The 22,678-nt window shown below is 60.4% G+C and overlaps 3 protein-coding genes across 28 annotated transcripts in view; 1 reads left to right on the top strand and 2 right to left on the bottom strand.

The window, feature by feature from the left end:
- Positions 1-4,699: 4,699 nt before the first annotated feature.
- TBX2 (T-box transcription factor 2) lies at positions 4,700-14,079 on the bottom strand. The gene is made up of 7 exons (XM_074342681.1): positions 13,443-14,079; positions 12,044-12,311; positions 10,913-11,059; positions 9,617-9,693; positions 9,356-9,519; positions 8,275-8,912; positions 4,700-6,092 (listed from the first exon to the last, which is right to left on the bottom strand). Exons 1-7 carry the CDS (start codon positions 13,832-13,834, stop codon positions 5,640-5,642), a joined length of 2,139 nt encoding a protein of 712 aa, XP_074198782.1. The 5' UTR covers positions 13,835-14,079; the 3' UTR covers positions 4,700-5,639.
- A 101-nt stretch (positions 14,080-14,180) lies between these two features.
- The window catches only part of LOC123615655 (uncharacterized), a 44,387-nt gene continuing 35,889 nt past the window's right edge, over positions 14,181-22,678 (top strand). For 2 of the 7 annotated variants that reach the window (XR_012499457.1, XM_074342687.1), the window contains exon 1: positions 14,247-14,756. Coding sequence is in view for 5 of the 7 variants with exons in the window: in XM_074342687.1 (XP_074198788.1) it covers positions 14,325-14,756 (432 nt within the window). In the remaining 2 variants the exon portion in view is untranslated. Of the gene's footprint in view, positions 14,757-14,847; positions 15,086-20,916; positions 21,235-22,678 lie in introns of those variants that run through there. The other 5 variants (XR_012499456.1, XM_074342686.1, XM_074342685.1 and 2 more) reach the window with 5 other exon arrangements.
- Positions 21,220-22,678, bottom strand: part of BCAS3 (BCAS3 microtubule associated cell migration factor) — a 482,829-nt gene continuing 481,370 nt past the window's right edge. For all 20 annotated transcript variants that reach the window (XM_074342661.1, XM_074342657.1, XM_074342669.1 and 17 more), the window contains one exon: positions 21,220-22,025. In XM_074342661.1, coding sequence (XP_074198762.1) covers positions 21,989-22,025 — 37 coding nt within the window. In that variant the 3' untranslated portion in view covers positions 21,220-21,988. The remainder of the gene's footprint in view (positions 22,026-22,678) is intronic.

Here is a 22,678-nt window from a genome sequence, read left to right as displayed (position 1 = left end):
TGGCCTGGGGCGCTTCACTTCACATCTCGGAACCTCACTGTCCTGGGCTGTGAAATGCGGGTTCATCGCCTACAACCTGCCAGTGAGGGTTCAGTAGGAGCCCCTACACAAAAGCGCTTTGAATGCCCCCAAAGCCTTTCACCAGGTAGGGAGGTAGCTTGTTGAGTATCCTGGGTCTGGGGAGCACCCTTAAACACGGTGCCTCAGTGTCCTCCAGCAGTAGTCCCTTCTCTCTTTGGGAGGAAGTCACAGGCAGGGGACAAACTGGTGCTGGGTACCCAAAACACCCTCCTCTGAGCTGTGCCTCTCTGGCAGGCAGTTTGTTCTAAAGTGGGAGGGGGATGGGAATAACCACATCCCATGAGGAGGCAGCTGGAGCCAGCCTGTTCCCTGAAGGTGCCAGGACCTGGAATGTGCATTTCCTAATTGTGAATTCATTCTGGCCACCAGTCCTGCCCCCACCCCAGGAATCTCAGCAGCAACCGCCCCAGTGGTGGTGGGTTCCCCCCTCATCGTATCCGTATCCGGGGCTCATGCTCCTCAAACATTAAATGGAAGTAGCGTCCCTGCCTTTTCTCTGAGGAAGTTGAGGCTGATGGTCACTGGGAACTGGATAAAGTTCAACTGGTCACTCAAGGATCAATTTGATTTTACTACAAACTACTGATTTTCAGGAGGAGGAATTGGTGCCCAGAGAAGAAAGTCACATTGTCCAAGGTCACACAGCTAGAGCCAGAGCTTGGCCTTGTACCTACCCCCCCAGTTCAGCAGTAGATGGGCATATAGATAACTACCACGTGGTAGTTGATGCCACGGGTTTGACCCTCCCCTGTGTCACACATTGAAGGTGAGAGAGCTGGAAGCCTATTGCGGGGCAGACACCTGACTGGGGTCACACAACAAACTGGTGACTGTTGTCGTGGAAACGCTGCTAGCTGGGCTGCTCTCGAGCTGTGTATCCTTGGTTGATAATAAGGGAGATCATCTCAGAGAGTGCCAGTGCTCGTCTGGGGACGTTAAGTGTCAGCTGGAATCAGGTTTCCAAACCTCGTTCCCTATCAGACTGGTAGTAGGACCCTGGAGTCTCGCACCTGCCCTCTTTTCATTCAAACTTGAACCAGAACCTTGGTGGCTTTTAAGCCCAAGATAGATTCTCAAGCTGATTCCTGCGCCCCCCACCCCCCGCCAAAAACCCAACCACTTCCCACTGGACCAAAGCCTCCCCAGATCTTCTGGCACCCGAGGCCTAGAAGGCAGGACCCCGGTGAGCAGCTCCGCAGAGCTCGCCCCAGGGGTGCGCATCCTGCTGCCCCCAAGCTCCACCTTGAAAAAAGGGGTGGAGGAAGCTAGCTAGAGGAAGGCGCCTCGGCGGACCTCAGGGCGGGAGGTTCACTGGAACCTGCCCATCGCCCGGGAGCCGCCTCAGCTTCCTATCCCCCAACCCCTCATGGCTAGGTGGCCCCACCGTGCAAAGCAGTTCCTCCTGTGCGCAACGGAACCAAGCCCGTAGCCCCACTTCTGAAAGGCCCGGAAGGCGGGAGTCAGGTGGCGTCCTGCCCCGATAAGGATGGCGAGGGCCCAGCCCGCCCAGCACGCGGGTGGCCGGCGGGTGCTTGCAGCTGGGGCTTCGCAAGTCGAGGGGCTGGCCCGTAGGGCGGCCCCAAGGAGAAGGGAAGAAGCCCCCACGCCAAGCCTCGGGCGATCCCATCCCTGTGTCTGCAGCCCTGTCCAGAGCCTCCTTCGGGCTCTGCGGAGCGCCTCGGTCCCTCGGCTGCTTGTGCCCGTCTCTGGGCCTGGATGGAAGCCAGTCTGTCTGTGGCTCTGTCTCGATTCCCGTCTTGCGGCGGCTCTGTGTGCACCGCCAGCCCCAGCCCGGGGTGGGCTGTCCGGTCGCCGCCCGGTCCCTGGCCTGGAGCGCCATCTGGTGGGCATATGGGGCGTTGCCGTGGTCCCCGACCAGGGTCTGCTCTAGGTCTGTTCCCAAAGGGGAGCTGCCGAAGGTACCAAAAAAGGGGGAGGGCTGGAAAAAAGGGGCAGCCGTCGGGTCTGGGAGCCCCGTGCTTCAGAAGTGAACGCGGGATGGGGCGAGAGGATCCGCGCCTCCAGAGAGCCCCAAAGGAGCTCTAAGGCCAAATCAAAGTCCCCGGCGCATTCGGCGGACGGATCCTGTCTGCCCGGCTCGTGCTCTGGGTTTGGGGTCCAGGACGGCGAAGGAGAGGATGGAGTGGGATTGGATCTGGGGTACTTCTCAAAGCTGGTGAGAAAAGCAGGCTCAGAGTTTAGAGACTCCGTCCCTTGAACCATCCTATATCCGGGAAATGGGGTGGGGTGGGTGTTGGGGCGTTCACCTGTGGGTGTCCTGGGGAGCATTAAGCTGAACGCGCGCCTCTCGCTCCAAGGGGTGCCCTGCGTGGACGTTCGCGGTGCGCTGGGGAGGCGGGTCCCAGTTCTGTACACTTGGGAGGGCAGGGCCAGGCCACTAAAGTCAGGATTTCCTCCACCGCAGCATTTTTGGGGGTTGGGTTGGCGGCGTGGAGATGGGGGATTACTCGAGGGCTCCAGAGACTCAGATTGACCGAAGAGGAAATGAGGCCCCCTAGGTCTCGCAATCCTTGCTGCCTAGCCGCTAGGGGTCTCACGGAGCCCCCCACACCTACACTCCCAGTCTGTGAATCACACTCACAATGCCCTCTCACACCCCCACAGTCCCAACGCACAGGGCCCCGCGGAGACACACCAAGTCAGCAATCCCAATCACCCCCAAATGTGCCCTCCACACTCGTCCTCTGGCGATTCTGCCGTCTAGGGACCCTGGTGCCAGGCCCTGAAGGGTTAAGGAGGCCTTGGGGCACCGGAGCGGTGGGACGCGGGGCGCCAGGGCTAATTGGCGACCCCAGGAACAATGAAGGCTGGGAGGCGGGTGGCTTAATTGGGCCTGGGAGCGGCCTGGCCTTTGTCTGGGACTCGCCCTGCCGCCGGCCGCGCGGTTCCCGCAGCCGAACTCAGGCTGGCGACTCCGGGTGGGGACGTGTGCGGTGGGGGCCGAGGGGAAGGGGGGACGAGTCTCCAAGCTGCGCTCGGGGGCCCGGGGTGTCTCGAGGCCCTGGAATATCACTCCACCACACCCGGGGCGCTGCAGTCACCACGCGGTGAGAACGCAGCCGCAACCGGGCGGCTCTGCCCAGCCTTTACAGCGACCCCTCCTCGGGTTCCCCGTCTGCCCGCGGGCCCTCCCGCGGCTCCAGGTCGGTGCTGCCCCCTGGTGTCAAAAGCCCTGTCCGCAGCCTCTTCCCAACTCTCCTTCGTAGACGTGCGGGCGAACAGTAAGAAATCGGAAGAAACGGAGGCTCCCCTGCTATTTGAATTTTCTAGGCAGTTTTCAGCCCGAAGAGGCCTCGAATAAGCACACTGTCCACGAAGGATTCTATTTGAGCTGAGAAAGGGGCCCCTCTGCCCTGCCCCCTTCCTGAACTGCCCCCATCACTGTCCTGACCGCCCCAAGATCAGAGGCAGGGAGGCTGGAACTCCAAGAGCTGGGGCAGTCTTCTGCGCCCTCCCACTCTTTCACTGGCCGAGCCTCTCACCGAATTCAGCATGGCCTGTAGCCAGCTCCCTTCCTGGCAGAGGCGGACATGATTCTCTTCCTTGCAAATGTGTCTGCCCACGCACGTGTCCTGGGTGCTCGGAGGCGAGTTCCACCTCCACCTTCACCCTTCCTCCATCTCACCATCCCTGGTGTCCCTGGTGAATTGGAAGCCAGAGCTCCCGCCCCACAAAGTGACAAAGTTGGCCAGCCTGCTAGTCCAGGGCGTCCTGTATCCCCAAAGCTTAAAGAGGAGTGAACTGGGAAGGGAGGAGGGGGCTCAGTGATGAACTCTGAATGGTTTGAAGGACAGCCTATCTCCCACCCCTTCCCACTGCTAGGATTTGGGGCTGAGACACCAGTTGGTGGGGTGAAGAGGCGAGACGATGCCGCCGTCGCTTGCTCATGGAATGGGGATGGGAAGCAGCTGTTCTTGCAGACGTGGGCCACGTGGAAGGACCGGCCTAGTGGATACTGACATAGTTGGATTTCCCGAGATACCCCAAGTCGAACCCCTAATTATACAGAGGGAAAGTGAGGCAGGAAAGGAAAGAGCCTATTGAGCCCCACTCCCCACACCCTCAAGAGAGATGAGTTCCACGGGAGAACTTTCAGGCTAGACTTTGCCGCGCTAGTCAACAACCCTGATACGGAGAGAGTATTTTCTTTTTGTGGTTCAGGAGACAGAGATGGAAAAGGATTCTAGGATCCGCAGTATTTGGGAGACCGAGGCCAAGCTGCTCCTCGGAAGGGAGAGAGGGAGCAGGGAGCACCCATCTTACCAGTCCCACCTACCCAGAGGCTCTGAAGGCGGGTTGCGTTTAACCTCTGTGGGGGCCCGAGTGCGGGAGCGGCGGACGGAAGCAAGCGGCCAGCAGAGGGAGCCCGGCCCCCGGCCTGGGACGCGGCCCGCACTGGGAGCGCGAGGGGCTCGCGGCGGCTCGGCGCCTCCCGGCCTCGCAGCTCCGCCAGCTGCCCCGGCCGTGCAGTCGCCCCCGGGGAGCAGCTGCCGCCGAGCCCGGGGCGCCCAACCTTTGGTTCCCGCCTCCAGTCCCTCCTGACGCGCTTGCTGCGCCCCTGCCCCGCACGGCCCACAGAGCGCACAGCGCCGTTCACTTCGCATTGCAGCGTTTTATTGTTTTCTCGCGTTTTTGTCGTTTCGTCTCTCTCCGGAGCGAAAAGTGAAAACCTGAGGTGGAGCCCGCGGGCCGGGCGAGCAAAGCCCGGGCGGAGGGGCGAGGGGCTGGTGGGGTGGGAGCTCCTCCGGGGGACGGGCCCTCTCCCGCAGCCAAGGACACCCCCCCAGCCCTGTACAATATAGATGCTCATGTAAAATGAAAAAAATTAAATGCTATGAGTTAATCTCTAAATATTATGTACACAGCAATGTACACCTTTGAATAAATTAATACCAATTTGCATATTCTGGGAACCTTAAAGCTTATTTACACAAATTACCATTTATTTCATAAATATCTTTTTTTCCCTGGGGACTCAGGGCAGAAGTGCCATTCCCTCCGCTGACCCAGGGGTGGGAGGGGCGCCTGTCTGGGAGAAGAGGTGGGAGCACTAAAGGACCGGGTCCCTCCCAGCTCAAGTCTACACTGACTTCAGTCTTCACTGACCCCAGCATCCCTCATCCCAGATTCTCAAGTGGTCCAGGCCCATGACTAGGGGCTCCGGGGCTTCCTCCGAAGCTCCTACCCCTGACCCCTGCATCTTCTGGCTCCCAAAGAGCCAGCCCCTGGCTGGGCAAAGGACGAGTCCTCCTCACAGCGCTGGAGGACTCGGAGAGGCCCCTGCCGATGACACCTTGACACTGGAGCAGACCTGGACTGGCTCCAAAGCGACTGTGTTCCCGGCAGCCCGATTCCTTGTGAGGCCCAGGGAAGTGTCCCAGGCCCCGGCTGGCTGGTGGGGGCTTCATTCCGGCTGCTGCAGCCCTCTTTTACTCCTTTATTTAAATAAATACCCATTCTGTGCTGTACACGTCCCAAGCAGCAGGGGCAGGCAGCCCGGGAGGCCTGCGTGGTGGCGGAGCAGCTGGGCAGCCCCCTCACTTGGGCGACTCCCTGCCGGGGGAGAGAGCTCGCTGGCTCTCCAGCCCACTCACCAGTCTCTGGATGCTCTGCAGTTCGCTGGCCGCCTCTTTGGCTGAGCCGCTGGGCGACAGGGCACCGCGGGGCGGGGCCCCCACTTTGCGGAGAGCCAGCTCGGGCAGCGGGCTGGGCTCCCGGCTGTTGCCGCCTGCAGCCTTGGAGCCCTCGGCCGCCAGCCCAGTGGTGAGGAGGCTAGTGCTAGGCGGGATGGTGACTGGGATCTGGTAGGGGCTGAAGCGCAGGCGGGGCCGGGCACTGCCCAGAAAGGGACTCCGGGATAGGGAGCCGGCGGCGGCAGCGGCGGCGGCCGCAGCACTAGTGGCTGGCAGAGCGGAGGCCGCTGCCGCAGCGGCTGCCATGTAGGTGTAAGGGTAGGGGAAGAGGCCTCCGAAAGTGGGCATTGGGATTCCCTGAAAGAAACAGAACAAGACGAGGGTTAGGCATCCTGCCTGAGGTGTTCCTGAGGGTGATCTGGGTGGTGGGAGTGGTGCTACAACTAGGAACCCTGCCCCACTGTTGCTAGGAATCTAAGACCAGAGCTCACATAACTATAATCCCAAAGAGCACAGGGGGGCATGAGCCAGTATGCCTGTGGCCAGACCCAGGTAGAAGTGCAGCTTATGATGCACAGCCCTGGCACCATGAAGCTCCGTGCCAGGTATTACAGTAGGAGTCAGGAAAGGCCATCACAGGCAACTGAACTAGCCTGGGCCTTGAGGGAGGAAATAGGGCTGGCATAGGGCCAGGTGGCCAGCAGGCAACTTTGGCTGCAATGGGAGGCTCTGCTCACTTAGAACAGTGTCCTCCCCAGCCCTTCTACCTGCAGGTGTTGCAAAGGGCTGGGGCAGCACAGATCGGGGAGGAGCTTTGTAAACTCTCCCCCTGCCTGCCCACCTGCTCGGGGGTCTCCTGCCTGAGCCAGGAGAGGGATACAGATGCCAATCTGTTTCTAAACTGGCCTGAATACACTACAAAGAACTCCTGGCGGCACCTCAGTGGCAGCTGAGGAAGGAATGCAAAGTCTTTGCCTGTGGAGAGCACAGGAGCCAGGAGACCCAGGACAAATACCTCCTTAGTCCCTGAGGCCCAACTTTTGGATTATCTGACCTTTGAGATAATGGTTCAATCCGCAGAGTATGTGGGTATGGGGAGGAGGGCAGGGGCTGACTGTGCTGCGCTTCCAGGGAGCCTCAGGCAGGGAGGAGAAGAAGTAGCTTAGTCAGGAATGAGAAAATATCCTTCCTGAGAAGGTCAAGCCCTACTGAGCATTCAGATCTGGCACCTCAGAGGAAGGAGGGAGGCTTCAGATCTAGCTTCGGCCCTTCCTGATGGCCCAGAGGTGGGCTACCCTGGCTTGAGAACTTAACCACTAGCAGTATACCAAGTGATGCCTCCTGAGTGCTGAGTATTCTTGCCCTGGCCTTACACCTGTTGATCAGGCTGTGACCAGAAGCCCTGACTTCCCAGCCACCTCTCTGATGCCCATGCTTGTCACCAGAATTGGTCTGGGGAGGAGGCATTCACATACACACAGAATCGAGGATACAGATGAAACCTCCAGGCCCTGAACTCCGTTTTCCAGAGACTTCTTTGCCAGCTCAGAGCCCCAGATATATGATGTTAGTGCCTCAAACACTCACTCCACACACCCCAGATTCTGAGCTCCGTTTAAAACTCATTTCAGAATCCCCTCCCCCACTTGAAAAATATTTGCTTCTGAACCAAAGGAGCCTTCTCAGACCTGGACTCCTATTTTTATTCCCTTAAGATAAGATCTCAAGGGTTCAATTTGCCAGAAACCTCAGAGGGAAGAAAATGAATGTAGAGAATCCAAATCTTTCCACAGGGAATATTCCACCCAAGCAACCAAAGAGGCCGCTTTCTCCATCGGATCTTCTTATTTTGCTTCTGGCCACAGTTTCATAAACTCTCCTCTGGGAGCTCAGAATTTCAACCTGAGCCTAGGGAACTGAGCCCCTCTTCTCTGGGACATGTGGCTGGAGGACTTGGGAGACCCACTGTGGGGGAAGGAACAGCCCTGTCCTTTGTCAGGTCAGAGGACTTCCTAGAGGGCCTGAAATGGGCCAGAGACATCTGGGAGGTGGATCATTTTGGTGGTCAACTGTCCAGAACATACTGCAAAAAAAAAAAAATCCTATTCCTTTTGTCCAGCCACCTTAGCCTTTTGGGGACTGACAGTGAGCCAAGGGTCTTTGTTCCCAAGAAAAATGTCCTGAGGCAGGCCGTCACAAAAGCCAGGGGCAGCCCCCAGTGTGTTGGAACAGAAAGAGTCTAATGGGTGCCACTCTACGCTGGGGTTATAGGGAAGGAAATAGGTCCAGAGAGGGTCAGGGACTTGCCCAAGGTCATACAGGAGTCGGAAGCAGTGCCCTGGCCAGACTGTAGACCTACATAAGACTCCCTGAACCTATGTGTGGTCCACAGGGTCCATCAGGTCTCCCGAGAACGGAGTTCTTGCCCACCGGAAGCTCGGAGCGCCTATGGCACCTTCAAGCCCTATGCCTGCCTCTGCTGCCCACCTCGATCCTCCTCCCTCCATCGTGCCAGATGACACCAGATGACAGGCCTTACCTGAGATGCCAGCATGTGCTGGGAGAGGTGGAACGGGAAGGGCCCAGCGGTGCTTGCGGCGCTGGCCGCGGGACCCAGCCCTCCTGCGTCCAGCCCCGTGGCGGTCCCGGGCCCGCCGCCTCCGCCACTGCCTCCGCTGCCTGCCACCGAAGCCAGTAGGTGACTCATGCCCATGGCCGAGAAGGCTCCGGGGCCCATGGCGAACTGTCCCGGGTGCAGAAAGAGCGGCTGGCCGGCCCCCAGCGGCCCAAAGAACTGCTGCCCGTGCAGGTGACCGGAGAAAGCCAGGCCCGGCAGGTGTCCGGCGCCCAGGGGGGACGCACTGTCTGTCTGCACCACCAGCGGCGCCAGGCCGGGTTCCTTGCCCTCGCCCACCTCCTTGCGCCCCTCGTCTTTCCGCCGGGCTTCGGCGCGCTCTTTCTCCAGGCTCCGCAAGCCAAACGGGCCGTCCCCGCCGCTCTCGACCGGCTCCTTGCCTCTCTCGGGGCTGCGCCGCTCCCGGACGCGCTCGGGTTCGGTCAAGCGAGGGGGGCTGCCGCCGTCCAGGGCCGGGCTGCGGCCGAGCACCGGCCCCGCGCGCTCCTCGGTCAGCCTCTCGTGCTCTGGGTCGCTGTCCGCGGCGCAGGACTTCTCCTCGGCTGCGGGGAGAGAGGACGCGTAGGGTTACAGCCCGGAGAGAGACAGGAGCCAAGCCTCTCTCGGTGTCTGGACCCGGCTGGAGAGATGTGCAGAAGCCTGCTCTCCAGGAGGCCAAGTCGGAAGGAGCTCCTAGATCGTCATCGGGCAGGGAGCAGCTGCAGGTCACCTCATCCAAAACCCCTTGTTTACAACGGGAGAAAGTGAGCCCTATAGCTGAGACTTTACTGCCACAGAGTCACCCAGCGCCAGGGCCCTAGCTAGGAGCCCAGCCTCATCTGCTGGCCACTTGGGACCGCCCTCAAGGGGATTCCGAGCTTAGAGGCCCATCCCAGACACCCTGCTGACGCTTCCCCCAGGCCTTAAGTTAGACAGATGCTGAGCACAGAGCCAACCCGGCGCCCGAAGGACACCCTCCCCTCCCCTTCCCCCACCCGACCCGCACCTCTGGTCCGATGTAGGCGCAGGGGACTAGGCGCTGTCCCAGGGGAGGGCGGCGGTTCCCGTGCCGGGGGAGGGTCGCAGGACGAGGCGTCCGACTCGGCGCCGTCGCGCTCCGGCTTGCAGTGCTCCTCGTACAAGCGCAACGACGGCAGTGTCAGCTGCTTCCTGGGGATGAGCGGAGGGAGCGGGTCAGAGCGCAGCGCACACCCTCCACGTCCTGTTACCCAGGCACCCGCCGCAGGGCGGTCTCGTGAATCCTCACCTTTTCTCCCGCCGACCATTCCCGGTGTCCCGAAAACCCTTGGCAAACGGGTTGTTGTCGATCTTTAGCTGCGTGATCTGCGGGGACCAAGAGGGTGGCACCAGGTCAAAATGCCGCTCTTCCAGCCGGGAAGTCAGCGGCTGCCCGCCCAGAGGAGATTCCAGGGTGTAGACATTTAACTCTCCTGCCTGGGATGGGACACTCCCAGCCAGAAGGCAAGGTGAGGCCGGCGCACGGGCCTGGAGGAAAGTGACAAGGTCTCTCCTGCAAAATCTTTATTTGAGACATAATCCCTCAACTTGCATACACAGGCCCAAAGCTGTGCGACCAGAGTTGAAATCTGCCCAAGCATGCACACAAGCCCACATGGCTACTCACGTTAAACCAACCTGGCACCGGAGCAGACATGCACAGACTGTAGACAGAACACACGCAGGTCCATAGACATACGCAAAGATAACCACACTCATGGGCCCTCACACACGCAAGTACACAGGCAAAACAAGTGTCCAGGGAACCAAACGAATTCACAAGCCTCCACATGGATCCAAGGCGCTCCAAAAGGTGCACGCAAACCCGCTCAGACAGATTAGTTCACAAAGATAGAAAAAACGACTCGCAGGACACTCAGAAACTGTCGTTCATCTGAGAGTGGTGTACAAGGACACAGGGTGAGTTGGGTGGTGCTCTGGCCCTCCAAAGAGAGGGTGTAGAAAGGCAACAATCAGAAAAAGCCCTTTAACTTGAAGGGAGTCTCTAAGCACCTCTGAAGGGGTCCTGGGCCTGGACTGACCCAGAGAAGGATGTTGGGGGCGTGCTGTGTCACCTGTCCCGCCGTCTGTCTCCCCCAGGAAGGTGAAAACTGGGCCCCCTGGTTCCTAGCATTGGGTTCTTAGCAGCAGGAGAGCCTGGGCATATTGCCTCGGGCACCCTCTCTTCATTTAAATTCCCACCCCTGAGCCAAGAAATAAACGAATAAAAACTGAAAAATGTCAGCACGGGCCCGGAGACTCGGCTAATTGCTAAGTAAACATCCCCACCCCAACGAGGGCCCAGCTGTTCACTGGCCTGGGGGTGCGTGTGCATATGTGTCCCGGACTTGGAAGAGCTGCCAAGGGATTTTGGTTGGCGCTGCGCTCACAGATGTGAGGCTTGGTGCTTGGGAATGGGCCGTGAGGGCGCACGGTGGGTGCGGGTGCGGGGGTGGGCTGCGGGCAGGTGTGAGTGGAGAGTTGGAGCCCGCATGTGGGAGAGGGCGTCGGTGCAAGGGCTGGGCCCGCCGCCCTTCCGGCGCACCTTGTCGTTCTGGTAGGCAGTGACCGCGATGAAGTCGGTCTCCGGGAACACGTAGGTGCGGAAGGTGCTGTAGGGCAGCTTCAGGATGTCGTTGGCTCGCACGATATGGAAGCGTGGTTGGTACTTGTGCATGGAGTTCAGAATGGTCTGTGGGGAGGACACGGGTCAGCCGGCAGCCCCCCAACTATGACCCGAGCATTTTTATTCTCTGGGGACCCAACCTCTTTCCATCTCTGTCTCTTGCACGTTTCTGTCTTCTCCACCGCCCCCTACACTTCCCATTTGCTGTCTTCTCTGCCTTTTCTCCCCTATATTTCCTTTCCTTTTGTTTTTTTCTCTCAATTTTCTTTATCCTAGTTTTCCTCTCCATTAAAAAATTTACCCCAGCCGAAAAACAGAAATAAAACAAAATTAAAAAGCCCTACAACTCCATCCTTAACCTCTCTTCCTGGGCTCACTGCTAAGCCCCTAGTAATCCCAGGGAGAGAAGATTGGAACCTTCCAGGGCTCACCGACTGTCCTACCTCCAAATGGGCAGTCCCTTTTGCCCCATGAACTCCCCCCTCCCATTTGCTGGGGCCCTGAGTCTGGCAGAAACGGAGAGAACTCCAAATTCCCTCCTCCTGGTTGGGCATCAGCCTGTGGGAGGAGGGAAAGGAGTCTCAGAAAAGGTGTGGAGATGACTGTTTTAACTTTTAAACCTCCTCATTCGGGGAGAGGGGTGGGAACAAGGGTCTTGGGGAGGGTGAGGACAAGCTGAGGTCCTGCGTAAAGTCTTCCAAGCTCAGGACCTAAAAAAAGACCAGCGGCTGCACGACCCAGTCTCGCACCTGCCTCCACCGCTAGACTCTAGGAGGGGCTTTCCAAGGCCTGACGGAAGCTGAGATTGTGAGCAGCCTAGAGCTTATCGGGTTCAGACACATCGTTCTCCAGGCTTGCAGAGCAGAGCCCTCTGGGCCCAGGCCCAGCCATCATAGGCCACAGGGCAGTGACCTGGGTGGGGGCACGCTGGAGGTTTGGCAAGCACTCCCCTCTGGAGAATCCCGCCGCCTCCTCTCCTGTCCACCCACCCTCAGCTGTGCCGGGTGCTGAAGTCCTCGACCCCCATCTGCACGTCTGCCCTGCACTCACAAAGCCGTGCTTGTCAGAGATGTTGTTGGTCAGCTTCAGCTTGTGGAAGGCCACCGGCTTGGCCATCCACTGCTCTCCTGTGGCTGGGCTGTCCGGGTGGATGTACATGCGTTTGGGCATCTCTGGGTCAGCTTTGCCCGCCACCATCCAGCGCGAGTTATGAAATTTATACCGGCAATCATCAGCGGCCACAATGTCCATCAGCAGGATATATTTGGCCTTCTTGTCCAGGCCGCTGACTCGAACCTTGAAGGGAGGAAACATCCTCCTGCGAGGAGGGGAAAGACGGAGACAGTCATGGGACCGGGCTTTATGTCAGCGATCCCCTCTCCCCCAACATCCACCATTGCTTCCCCATCGTGTTTCCTGTTGTCTCTCCTCTGCCCCCTTACTACTGCCTGAGAGACCCCACCTGTGGTTGCTATTCCTAAGAGAGCCCATTTCTGCCTGTCAGACCCTCTCCTATTATAAGGCTTCTTTCTCATTTGCTCTATGTTTAGATAGAGTGATCCTCCTTCTCCCTCATCTGAGATGAAAGCCAGTGTCCAGGAAAGAAATCCAGGCCTTCTAGAAATACACCTCCTTCTCTTGAATCTCCCTGAAATTTGTTCAGGGGATACATTCACTTGGGACCCAAGCTCCCAGAAATAAATTCGGAGGATGTCTGTTTGGGGAAGGAACTGGGTTACAGCACCGAACAAGGACCCCGATCCTTAAGTTCGGGGGAAGAGGGTGAGCCTGAGGCCTGAATTCTCCGTGGCTGAGTCAAAAGCTTGAGTGGTCGGGGACTGCAGTTTTCTTCCGGCTTTAAGGCCTAAGGCGGCTTGTGTGTCCGGAGCTCCTCGTTCCTCGTCCGGGACAAGGTTCCAGGCCGGGTCAGGCAGCGGCTGGTCCGGCTCAGAGCTCGGGGTTCGCTGCCGAGAACGGAGCGGCCGGCGGGAACCAGCGGGCCATCCTGGGCCTTAGCAGGGTGCGAGTCCCATTCTGGGCTCCAGGGTTGGAGGAGAGTGCGGGAGACGCTGCATCTCCCCGGAGCACCGAGCCCGACCCGGAGGCAGGAGAGCGAGGCCGCGGAGCTGAGGACTTGCAACCGAGACCTCCGAAACCCGCCAGGGCCGAGCCGCGGGGCCTTCTCGGCTTTGGGATTCAGAACAGTTGGGACTACTCTGTAGGAACATGTTTTCGTTTTACTTCATTCAGGAGATTTCGATGCTTTAGTTTGAAAAAAATTCGTTCGGTGCCAAATGAGGAAAATCAGCTTGGTTGTCTGGGAGCTAAGCGTTGCGCGGGGGCCGAGCCAGGACCCGCGAGCTGCGGGTTCGGCGCTGGTCGGTGCTGTCGGGTCCCCCGCCTGCCCGCCCGCCCACCCTCGCGCCCTCCGGCCGGCGGGCCTCCCTACCTCCCGGACTTGGTGATGACCATCTCGGTGCCTAGCTTGTGGAACTGGTCCCACAGCTCCTTGGCCTCCAGCGTCACCTTGGGGTCGTCCTCCACCTCGTCTTCGGGCTCCAGGCTCTTAAGCGAGCGCAGATGCGCGGCGGGCGGGTGCGGGCCGAGTGCCGAGACGTGCAGCCCCGCCTCGGCCGCCGCCGCCGCCGCCGCCGCGGCCGCCGCCCCCGCCAAGCCCGGGTCGGGCAGCGGCTTGGCCAGCGCGCCGGGCGGCAGTGCGAGCGCCGGGAAGAAGGAGGGCTGCGCTGCCGCCAGGAAGGCGGACATGGGGAAGTCGGCCGGCCGTGGCGCGTGGAACGGGTGGTAAGCCATGGCGCTGGCCGCCAGCGCCGGCTCTCTCATCGGGACATCCGGCCCAGGAGCCCAGGGGCCGGGGCCGGGGGCGCGCGGCTCGGACCCCCGGCCCGGGCGGCGGCGCGCGCGGAGGAAGGGCGACCGGGGTGGCAAGCGCGGCGGCGGCTCCTCCCGGCTCCCCGTCCGGCGCACGGCGAGGTACGCGGGGCTCTGAGCGCGGGGGCGGCGGGGGGCTCTACGCGGGGCTGGGCTGGGCTGGCCCGCTCCGGCGCCGGGGACCACGCGCGACTGGTTAGATCTTGTCGTGATCTCTGGAAAACTGTGACTATCTCACATGTCCTGCCCTGCTCGGATCCCCAGCGCTAACGAGCCAGGCCCCCCTTGATTGCTGATTTTACGCTTTTTGGACCAATTGTGGGTCTCCGGGGGCGGGGTTTTGACAGCTCAGGCCAAGCTCCGGCCGGGAGGGGGGGCCGGGGAGAAGGTGTCGGAAGCCTCAGCAGTAAGAAAACATGTCAACAGAATAAAATATTAACCAATGACGGGCCAGCGGGCCCCGAGACCCCTCCCCCTGCCCCGGCCCCCACCCCGCCGCCCGCGCCCGCGGCTGCCTGCGCCCGAGCAGGAAAGCGCGGCGGGCCGACCCGACCCGCCGAAAGGGCCTGAGGCGGGGGGCACCCGGGTCCCAGGGCCCTGGGGAAGGACCCCCAGCCGCAAGCTGCCCCAAGTGCAAAGCATTGACACGGCCCCGAGAGGAGAGGGGGCGCCCTCCTTCTCCCGCGCCCAGCGGCCCGGCAGCTCTGGCCGGCGCCCCAGCTTGGCCTCCGACCCCGCTCCGGGCCGAGGCGCCGCCCGGGCCCCTGCGCTCCGGAGGGAGGCTGCGGGTGCTGGAAAGAGAGGCCAGTGGGCGGGCGAGTCAGGAGGCGCCAGCTGCCGAGGTCCCGGAGAGGAACCCAGGTGGCGGGAGCCGGTGAGTGGAGCGGTGGCAGAGCCCTGGTGGGGGTCGGCGTGGGCGGGAGCGGGACGCGGCCTTTCACTCGGGAAACGCGGGGACCCCCTAGCCCGCGCCTCCCCTCACAGGAAGACTCAGGAGGAACCTGGAGTTCCGGGAAAGCCCTGGACTCAGCCCAGCACCCGTCTGCGTCCCCAGCCTAAGCTGAGCTCTCCCACAGCCCCAAGAGCCGGACCTCTGGGCTGGAAAGGTGACCGCACCTTCCGCCGAACACAGGGAGGCACGGCACTGGCGGATCCAGCCCCCAGATTCTTGACCCGCGGCCCAACGAATTTTCGCCGCATCCGGTACCAGAGGACATAAATATCCCTCATTCTAAACACTGGCATCCTCTCTCCGCTCTCTGCTACTTTCTTAGAATTTGTTTCCAGCTGTCGAAAGCTCACGTCTCCCAAGTTCAGTAGTGCCCAGTAACGAGTGTGGGGGTCTGAGTGTCTGCACGCACTTGCGGTTGAACCTCCATCTTCGCCCCGCAATCGGTCTTCGTTCTCCTGCAGCACCAATATTGCACCCCTGCCTCTTGGGTGTGTGTGTGTGTGTGTGTGTGTGTGTGTGTGTGTGTGTGTGTGTGTTTCGCGCCCAATGTGGTGATGCCCTCTGTGCGCAGCGGGAGCCGCAACTTAAGGCGTGAGCCCAGTGAAGCGGCCACACACCTGCCTTGAATCAGGGTCAGGCGCTGACACTCGGACTGATTCCTGGCGGTCGCGTTCTGAAGGCATGACGGATCACCCACTAGACACGGGTGACATTCTGGCCCGCACAACTAATAATACAAGAGCGGGCGAGTTCAGCCTGCGCGGGCCCTATGCTGGCGTGGTGGGCGTATACAGCCCACATCCAACAGTGACCCATTTGCCGCTCACACCAGTCACAGGGAATCTTGTTGCTGCACGCTCAGACCTGGCGTGTAAAGCCTGATCATTCCAGGCAGTGCGGGTTGGGAGCCGGCTGGAATGGTTTGGCCTCCTGGACCTTTTTTCTGCTTTTCCGAGGAGACCCTAGAGATCTCGCAACACCCCTACGCAGCGCGCTGCAGGGCGCCGCCCGCAAAGAGTTTTTCTTCAAGACCTTGCTCTTGACTGGGTCGCTCCTCTCTTAGTGCCTCCTCTCTGTCCAGAACGAATCTTCGACTCCCCGCTGCGCAGTCTACGCAGCTGGGGCAGGATCCGTCGCAGCTTTGCACAGGCAAAGTCCTGCCGGCTCCATCTTAGGTGGGACGTTGCCCCTGGGGAGGGATGTGTGTAGACAGGTTTGCGCAGTCGGTGAGGTGACCAGACAATAGCCAGGGCAGCGTTCTGTAGCCAGGAATCCGTGCACAGGCCTGGGAATCTTTGCATGCATTTGCTAAGTCGTGTGTGTACACATACTTTCGCACTTGAAAGAATGGCGTGTAGTACACCTAAATGTGTGTAATTTGGACATTTTCCTGGGGAAGGACTGTAGCTGGTCCAAAGCCCAGAGAGTCTGAAACACATTGGCCCGGGTTGTTTGTCCAAGAAACTCTAAGGCGATGGTGCAGCGGCTGCATCTGGGGACCACGATCCCACCTGGCCAGCTACTGGGCCACCGACCTGCCCTCCGGAGGCCACAGGCTCTTTCCCGACCGGGACCCCATCGTCTGTCCTTCCCGGCCTTCCCGCAACCAACCCGAGGCTCCGCTACGTCCACTCTTAAGATTCTGAATTTCCATCCTCCTTCCCCCCACCCCCTCCAGCCAAACTCTCCAGTGAGGAATATCCTTGGCTCAACGAAAACCCGCGAAGGGGAGGCCCAGGCGGCCCCGGAGCGGCGCCGTGCAGCGCCCAACTCCCGCTCAGCCCCTCCCCCCAGGTCTACTCCTCTTCCCCTTCCCGGGAACAGGCGCCTCTGGGGGGTCCCCCGGGCTGAGAGTGCGTGTCTCTTTAAGAGGCCCCGGGGGGCGCCTTGCGAGCCGCCTGGGGCTGGAGGGGGAGGGCACGGGCGGGGGCGGCTGGCGCCAGGCGGCCGAGGCTCCACAACAAAGCTCCGGCCCCTGTCACTTCGCATCGGCCGGGCCCCGCAGACGGGCGGGGGACGCTCGCTCAGCCGCCCCTCCCTCTCCCGGGCCGTCCAGGGCCCGGGCGTCGGGCGGGCGCGGGCCTCGGGCCTCCGGCCCGTTGCACGCGCTCAGTAAGCTCTGTGCTTCCCGCAACCCGGAAATCGGGCAGGGGCGGCTTGGGCCGGGTGGAAACGTGGTCTGGAGCCTGGCTGGGCTGCCTGTCCGTCCTTGGCCCCGTAACCTTTTGCAGGGTCAAGGGTCAATTCTGGGAACTTTGCGGGGTTGGTCCCCACCGGTGTCTTGGGCGTGGATCTGTGTGTTCTTGCTTGGATTGATGGCTTGGAGTGTATAGTCGTGTGGCAGAGGGGATGTGCGTCTAGGCAGCGGGGAGCTGACGTGAGACTAGTACTAAGTGCGCCGTTTACGAGTGTGTCCGGGCTAAGCTTGGGTGACGTGTGTGGCCCTATGAGTATGACCAGTAGTGAAGGTGCCACTGGGCGCATCCTCCTGGTCTTTGAGCGTTGTATGTGTAGGAAGGAGGGGAGGGAAGGACAGACAGAGTTGCTTCCCATCCCTGGCTTCCCGGCCGGACCCGCGCCTCCCGGAGCCTTGGCGCCAGCCAGCTCCGTTTAGTGGCCAGGCCCAGCTCCCCCGCGGTCCCGGGTCTGGCTGGGGTGGGGGCCGCGGCCTCGATGACCCCGGCCCGCAGCGGCCCGGCCTGTCCCGTCCACTTAGACAAATTGCGGCTGACAGGCGCGCAGTCTCTCTGGAGTCGCCGCCCGCCCGTCGCCTCCCTCCCGACCCAATTACCCCGCGCAGGGTCGGGCCAAGTGGCTGGGATGGGGTGGGGGGCGCGGGGAGAGCGGGAGGCTCGACCTCTTCCCGGCTGCGTCGTGGCTCTGGCCTTGCGCGGCGGGGCCACGTCTTCCGGTTAGGTCCCAGGAAGTGCCTGGGCAGTAGGGCCCATACGGTCCAGTCCCCAGTCTTCCAGACTGTCGCGAAAGCGAGGCCCAGCCTGGCTGCTCTGGCGCGGGACAGCCCTGGCCCTAGAGGGTCGTCGCTGTGCACCTGAAGGTCACAGGGCCCAACAACCCAAGACGCGTCCCCGCTGGACTTTGGATGATTTCTCCCAGAGTTTTGGGGATCTCATAACTATATGGAGCTCCAGGCTGTTCTATGCTCGGGGGTCGAGGTCCGCGGGTCGCAGCAGTCCGCTTGGGCCGCAGAGGTCGGCAAAAGTGAGGGGCACGTCTGTGAATCTGCCAGTGCGTGGACCTGCAGGAGTGTGAGATCATGGGTGTGGGTGACTGGGATCGTGGCAGAGTGAACAGACCACTATGCTATGTGGCTTGAGAAACGGGGCAAAGCATAGAAAGGACCCCCTAGGACCAGCCCACCTGCGAGAGAGGGGCGGGGCTGGCCTGCGCGCTCACCAGGCTCTTGATTCCCTTTCTCAGGGAGCACCACCAGGATTCTCTGGAGCAGCTTGGGGGGAGGGGCAGTTCGAGATAGTCCCGTTCCAGCGTCACCGCACCTGCCCTCCCTTTCCCTACCCCTCCACCCTGCCGCCGCTGAAGAGCTATTTGGCCTGTCCTGTAAGCCTCCGGGCCTCCAACCAACCTGTTGCTTTTTTGACTTGCAGCTTCCTCTTCGCCTGCTTCGGCCCTGTTGCTCTTCTCCGCTGGGTGTGCTCCCCTCCCCCACTTTACAGATGAGCCCAGAGGTGCTGTAATTTACCCGAGGCCACACAGCTACCGGTAGCAAAGTTGGGATGGGATCCAGGGACCTTAAAAGAGAGCAAGGCCGCTCCTTCGAAGCTGGTGATGTCATTGCTGTCCTGCCAGCTACACTTGCTCCTGTGGCAAGGCAATACTGAGACTCCAGCCTGTCCCAAGCTGGGCTCTTGCTTTGAATACAAGACACCCTTCTCTTCTGCCCCTAGAATTTCCAGCTCTAGGTCTGCGAGAAGGGGCTGCCTTCCTAGTTACGCAGGGACAAAGGAACAGCTTCAAAACCTGTTAGGGGCCAGGGCTGGATGCTTTTAGGGGTAGGGAATGGGAGTGAGTGGGCTCAGAGTCTTGGATTGTGTAGGGGCCCAGGACAGGGAGGTCACCACAGAATAGAGACCTCTCGGGGAACTGGCCCAGGCATGTGAGGCAGCAAGGCCAGCAGATTAGCTGTGTGACTTCTTAACCTTGGGCAAGGCTTCGCTAGAGTTCAGGCTTCTCATCTGCAAAATGAGGACTGAACAGTGCTATTTTAGAGCACGGTTTAAAGATTCTGTGATCTGGGAAAATCAGAAAAATCAGCAGAGAGAAACCATTTCCAATCTTAGACTGGCAGCTGCTTGCTCTGGTCTCTGCTTGCTTCCAGAGGAGTCGACCCTAATGTCTGACAGAGTGCTGTGTGCCTGAATTTACTTTGGGACCACTGGGCCATTTCTCCAGTCAAGCCCAGACAGTGCCCTCCCCGCTGGAGCTGCCACCCCAGCTGCCATCAGCCTCCTCGCAAAGCATGAAGATACTTTTTCCTCCATCAAATTGAGAGAAAGTCCATGGTAATTTGCCTGCTGAGCAGGTAGCACTGAGAATCAGGCTTCCTCAAGGTCACCTGGTCAGGCCACAATTAGATGCATGTTCTGATGGCCTCCTAGGTGATGCCATCGTGGAGGTCTGCAGGGGCCGCTGGGGGTGAAGCAGAGGTTGCCCGGGGTGTTATCTCTAGAGGACAAGAGGCTGGCTGCTCCTGGGCCAGGGGGCAGTAAGGTCCCCCACCCTGGGGCCCAGCTCTCACTTCCAGCTGATTACAGGCTGTGGCAGGGTCCATAACCTCTCCAATTAGCCGGGGGCCAGGCCCAAGGCCTCTCTGATAACCCCAGCTCCAGTGGCAGCCGCCATGGGGCCAGCTTATCTGGCCTCTCTTATCCTCCCCCTTCCCCCACATACTCAAAGAGTTGCCCTGGCTGCGAGCAGATGAATAACCAGATTGTCCTGCAAGCTCAGCCGGCAAGTCCAGCCCTACACCCACCACTTTCCCTGACTAAAGGCGGCCACAGCTGTTTCGCACCCCCTGGAGGGAAAGGGCTGAGCCAGGGAGGACTCCTGACTCTAAGTTGCCAACCGGTTCCCTGCGTGGCTGGAGGGCGCTCCTGGCTCTCCATCTTTGCCCCATCCTTGTGCCCAAGGGTGGGGTCAGAGAGGTGTACCCTCCCTTGGGCTCTGGACCCATCCCCAAGGAGCCAGGCCACAGGCAGTGTGCACTGACAGCCTGGTGGCATTCCCCTCCCTCCCTGTCCCCTTTTGACTGAAACACTGCTCTGGCTGGGGGTGAGGGCTGTTCCAGGCACATCAGTGTCTCCAATTCACCTGAAATGGGAAAAGCTGCTGTTCGTCCAGTGGCCCCCACTGGCTGTTCCCAGGTCTCCTTCCGTTCCCAGCATGCCTCACTCTGGCATGTGATCTCTCACCCCACAGGTTCCCAGGCAGGAGAGACTGGCTTCAGCCACTCTGTGCAGGGCCATCTACTCAGCCTTCAGAGCTGAGTAGGATTCAGGTCCCCCTTCTCCTGGCATGCCCGACTGGTGGGGTTGAAGGCACTGAAGATGAAGATGAACTCTCTCTTTAGGTGCCAGGATGGGATGGGGTGTGTGGGAAGTGGGCAGGGGCCCCAGAGCTGCCCCGGCTCCAGCTGGACGGTTGGATGGGGAGCCTGATTGTTTGCGAACTCAGCTCTTCTGCAGCTGTTACATTAAACTTCACCCCCAACCACACCTGGCTCAGTGGGTTTCCTTCAGTCCTCCCAGGCCCCTCTGGGGCCTCAGGGAAGGTGGGACTGGCGCTAGCCTTCGGCTCCTTCAGGCTCAATACCCGTTTTTGTTCCCGCTGCTCCCGTCTCCTTCCTGCCATGCACCTTAGGTCCAGAATTGGGAGGTGGGAGGGCAACCACATCAGGAACTTGTCATCCAAGGTTCCAGCCAGGTTTCATGGGAGACCCACCATCACCTGACCATCCTTCACCTTCTGAGTTTGAAAAGAGAGGGAATGACAAGGTGCCCGTCCCAAAGTTAAGGCCGGAGTCTTCATCAGCCTCTCCTTCCCACAGCTGCCACAGGCACGTGCAGAGGACCTGACGGACCCTGACTGCCACAGCCAGGGTAGGTCCGGGCCTGAGGAGCCCCCAGAACTCAATGGCTCTGGTAATAGGCAAGAGGGTTGGAGAATGGATTTCAGTCAAGCCTCACCCCAATTCCAGAGTAAACATCCTCCTTCCGACCCCCTTCCTGACTCCCCCTCAGCTGCACACGTCAAGGTGGGGGTGTCACGAGCAGGGACACACGGTCAGGCCCACAGGACTCTCTGCTCAGTGCTTGGAGAGGACCCGACCCCAGCAATTCAGGGATGGACACCAATTGCAGCGTGATTTATTGGACAAGACGTGCACTTTTTGACAGGGCCTTGGTAACCACGGTTTCCTCCACTGAACAGTACAGGGCCAGGGTAAAAGGGCTTACAGACAAGAAAGACAAATCCTTTCCATGATCCAAAGGGGAAAGAAAAGAGGAAGGGGGCTTCTCCTTCCTTCTTCCTTCCATAACACTCTGGGCCTCAGTTCACCCTGTGCCAGAGGGGAGGTTGGCCAAGGGAAGCTGGGCGGCGTGTGTCAAAGCCAGGAGTGGGCTGGGGCTGTCCACTCAGGACCAAAGTGCCCGCCAGGCCATCCACCCTCTCCCCACCCAGGCCCCCCAAGGGTTTGGTTAGAAAATACAAAAGCGGATCCAATGCAGGATATGGTGTGCCAATGGAGGAGGGGACGGAGCTTCTGTGGAGTCTCTCTCGGCCACAGCCCTGCTGATGCGGAGGGGGGCAGAGGTCAGATTGCGCCGAGGTGCTTCAGAGAAAGGTCTCTTCTCAATCCAGGGAGGGTGGGCTGCTGTTGTCACTAGGCTTGGGGAAGGTGGGCGGTAAACGAGGAGCGGAGACTGAAGGGTAGGACCAGAGGGGGCTTCTCCCCTTCCCGCCAGCAGGTGAGTGGGCCGGCCAGTCAGAAGCAGGTTGCTGGTACCTACGGGAAGCCGGTAGGGAAGAGGCTGAGGGGCTGACTCTCATTGGTGGGCAATGGAGATCGGTAGCCATCAAAGTTTCTCGGGATGCTGCCGCTGGTGGAGCCGGAGCTGTTACTCAGGGTCTCGATGCTTCCCTCTCGCTGTAGTTCTGCAAGACAGAAGAGAGGACCGGGCCCGGTCAGAGTGTAGTCTCAAGGGGTGGGGAATATACCCTGGGCAGGACTGCCTGCCTTCAGGCACCAATCTGGGTCCGTTTACATCCTTCCGCAGGGGGACCCCCACGTGCTCCCGAGTTGGGCCAGGTGGCACCTCAGGTCACAGGGAGGCTCAGCCGGAGGAGGGAGAAGCTCCTTTGGCCGGCAGGCCCCAGTTTTTCCTTCATTGTGGGAACCCCTTTGGGCCAGAAGTGTGGCTGCCCTGATGACGTGTCTGGACCACACTGCCATACACGGGGCATGTGCCCACGCCTGCACACACATACTCGTGCTCAGCCAGCATGCTCCCCTACTTCCATGAGAGGCTCCTGTGCTGGACTGACAGGCCAGGCAGGAGGGGAGAAGCCAGGACATGGCAAGGACTGCAGCTTCCCCGCCTGCTCTGTCCCTACGTCTCCTCCTCCTGCCCTGCCTGTCCCGGCTCAGCCACGCACGTGCTCACTTGTCCTCACCCACACAATCCGCCTGCTGGCCAGGCCCCGGTTTATCTGTGGCCCGTCCTGGAAAGTGGCCTGTTTCCCTGCAGGAGGGATTGCCTTATTTGAGAGGGGCTTTCTCCAATGGGCAGAGGGTCCCTACTTGTCTG

The sequence above is a fragment of the Camelus bactrianus genome, chromosome 16 (genome assembly GCF_048773025.1).
Source record: "Camelus bactrianus isolate YW-2024 breed Bactrian camel chromosome 16, ASM4877302v1, whole genome shotgun sequence".
NCBI lineage: Eukaryota > Metazoa > Chordata > Mammalia > Artiodactyla > Camelidae > Camelus > Camelus bactrianus.
Note: the sequence above shows the minus strand (reverse complement) of the source record. Positions and strands in the feature narration are given on the sequence as shown.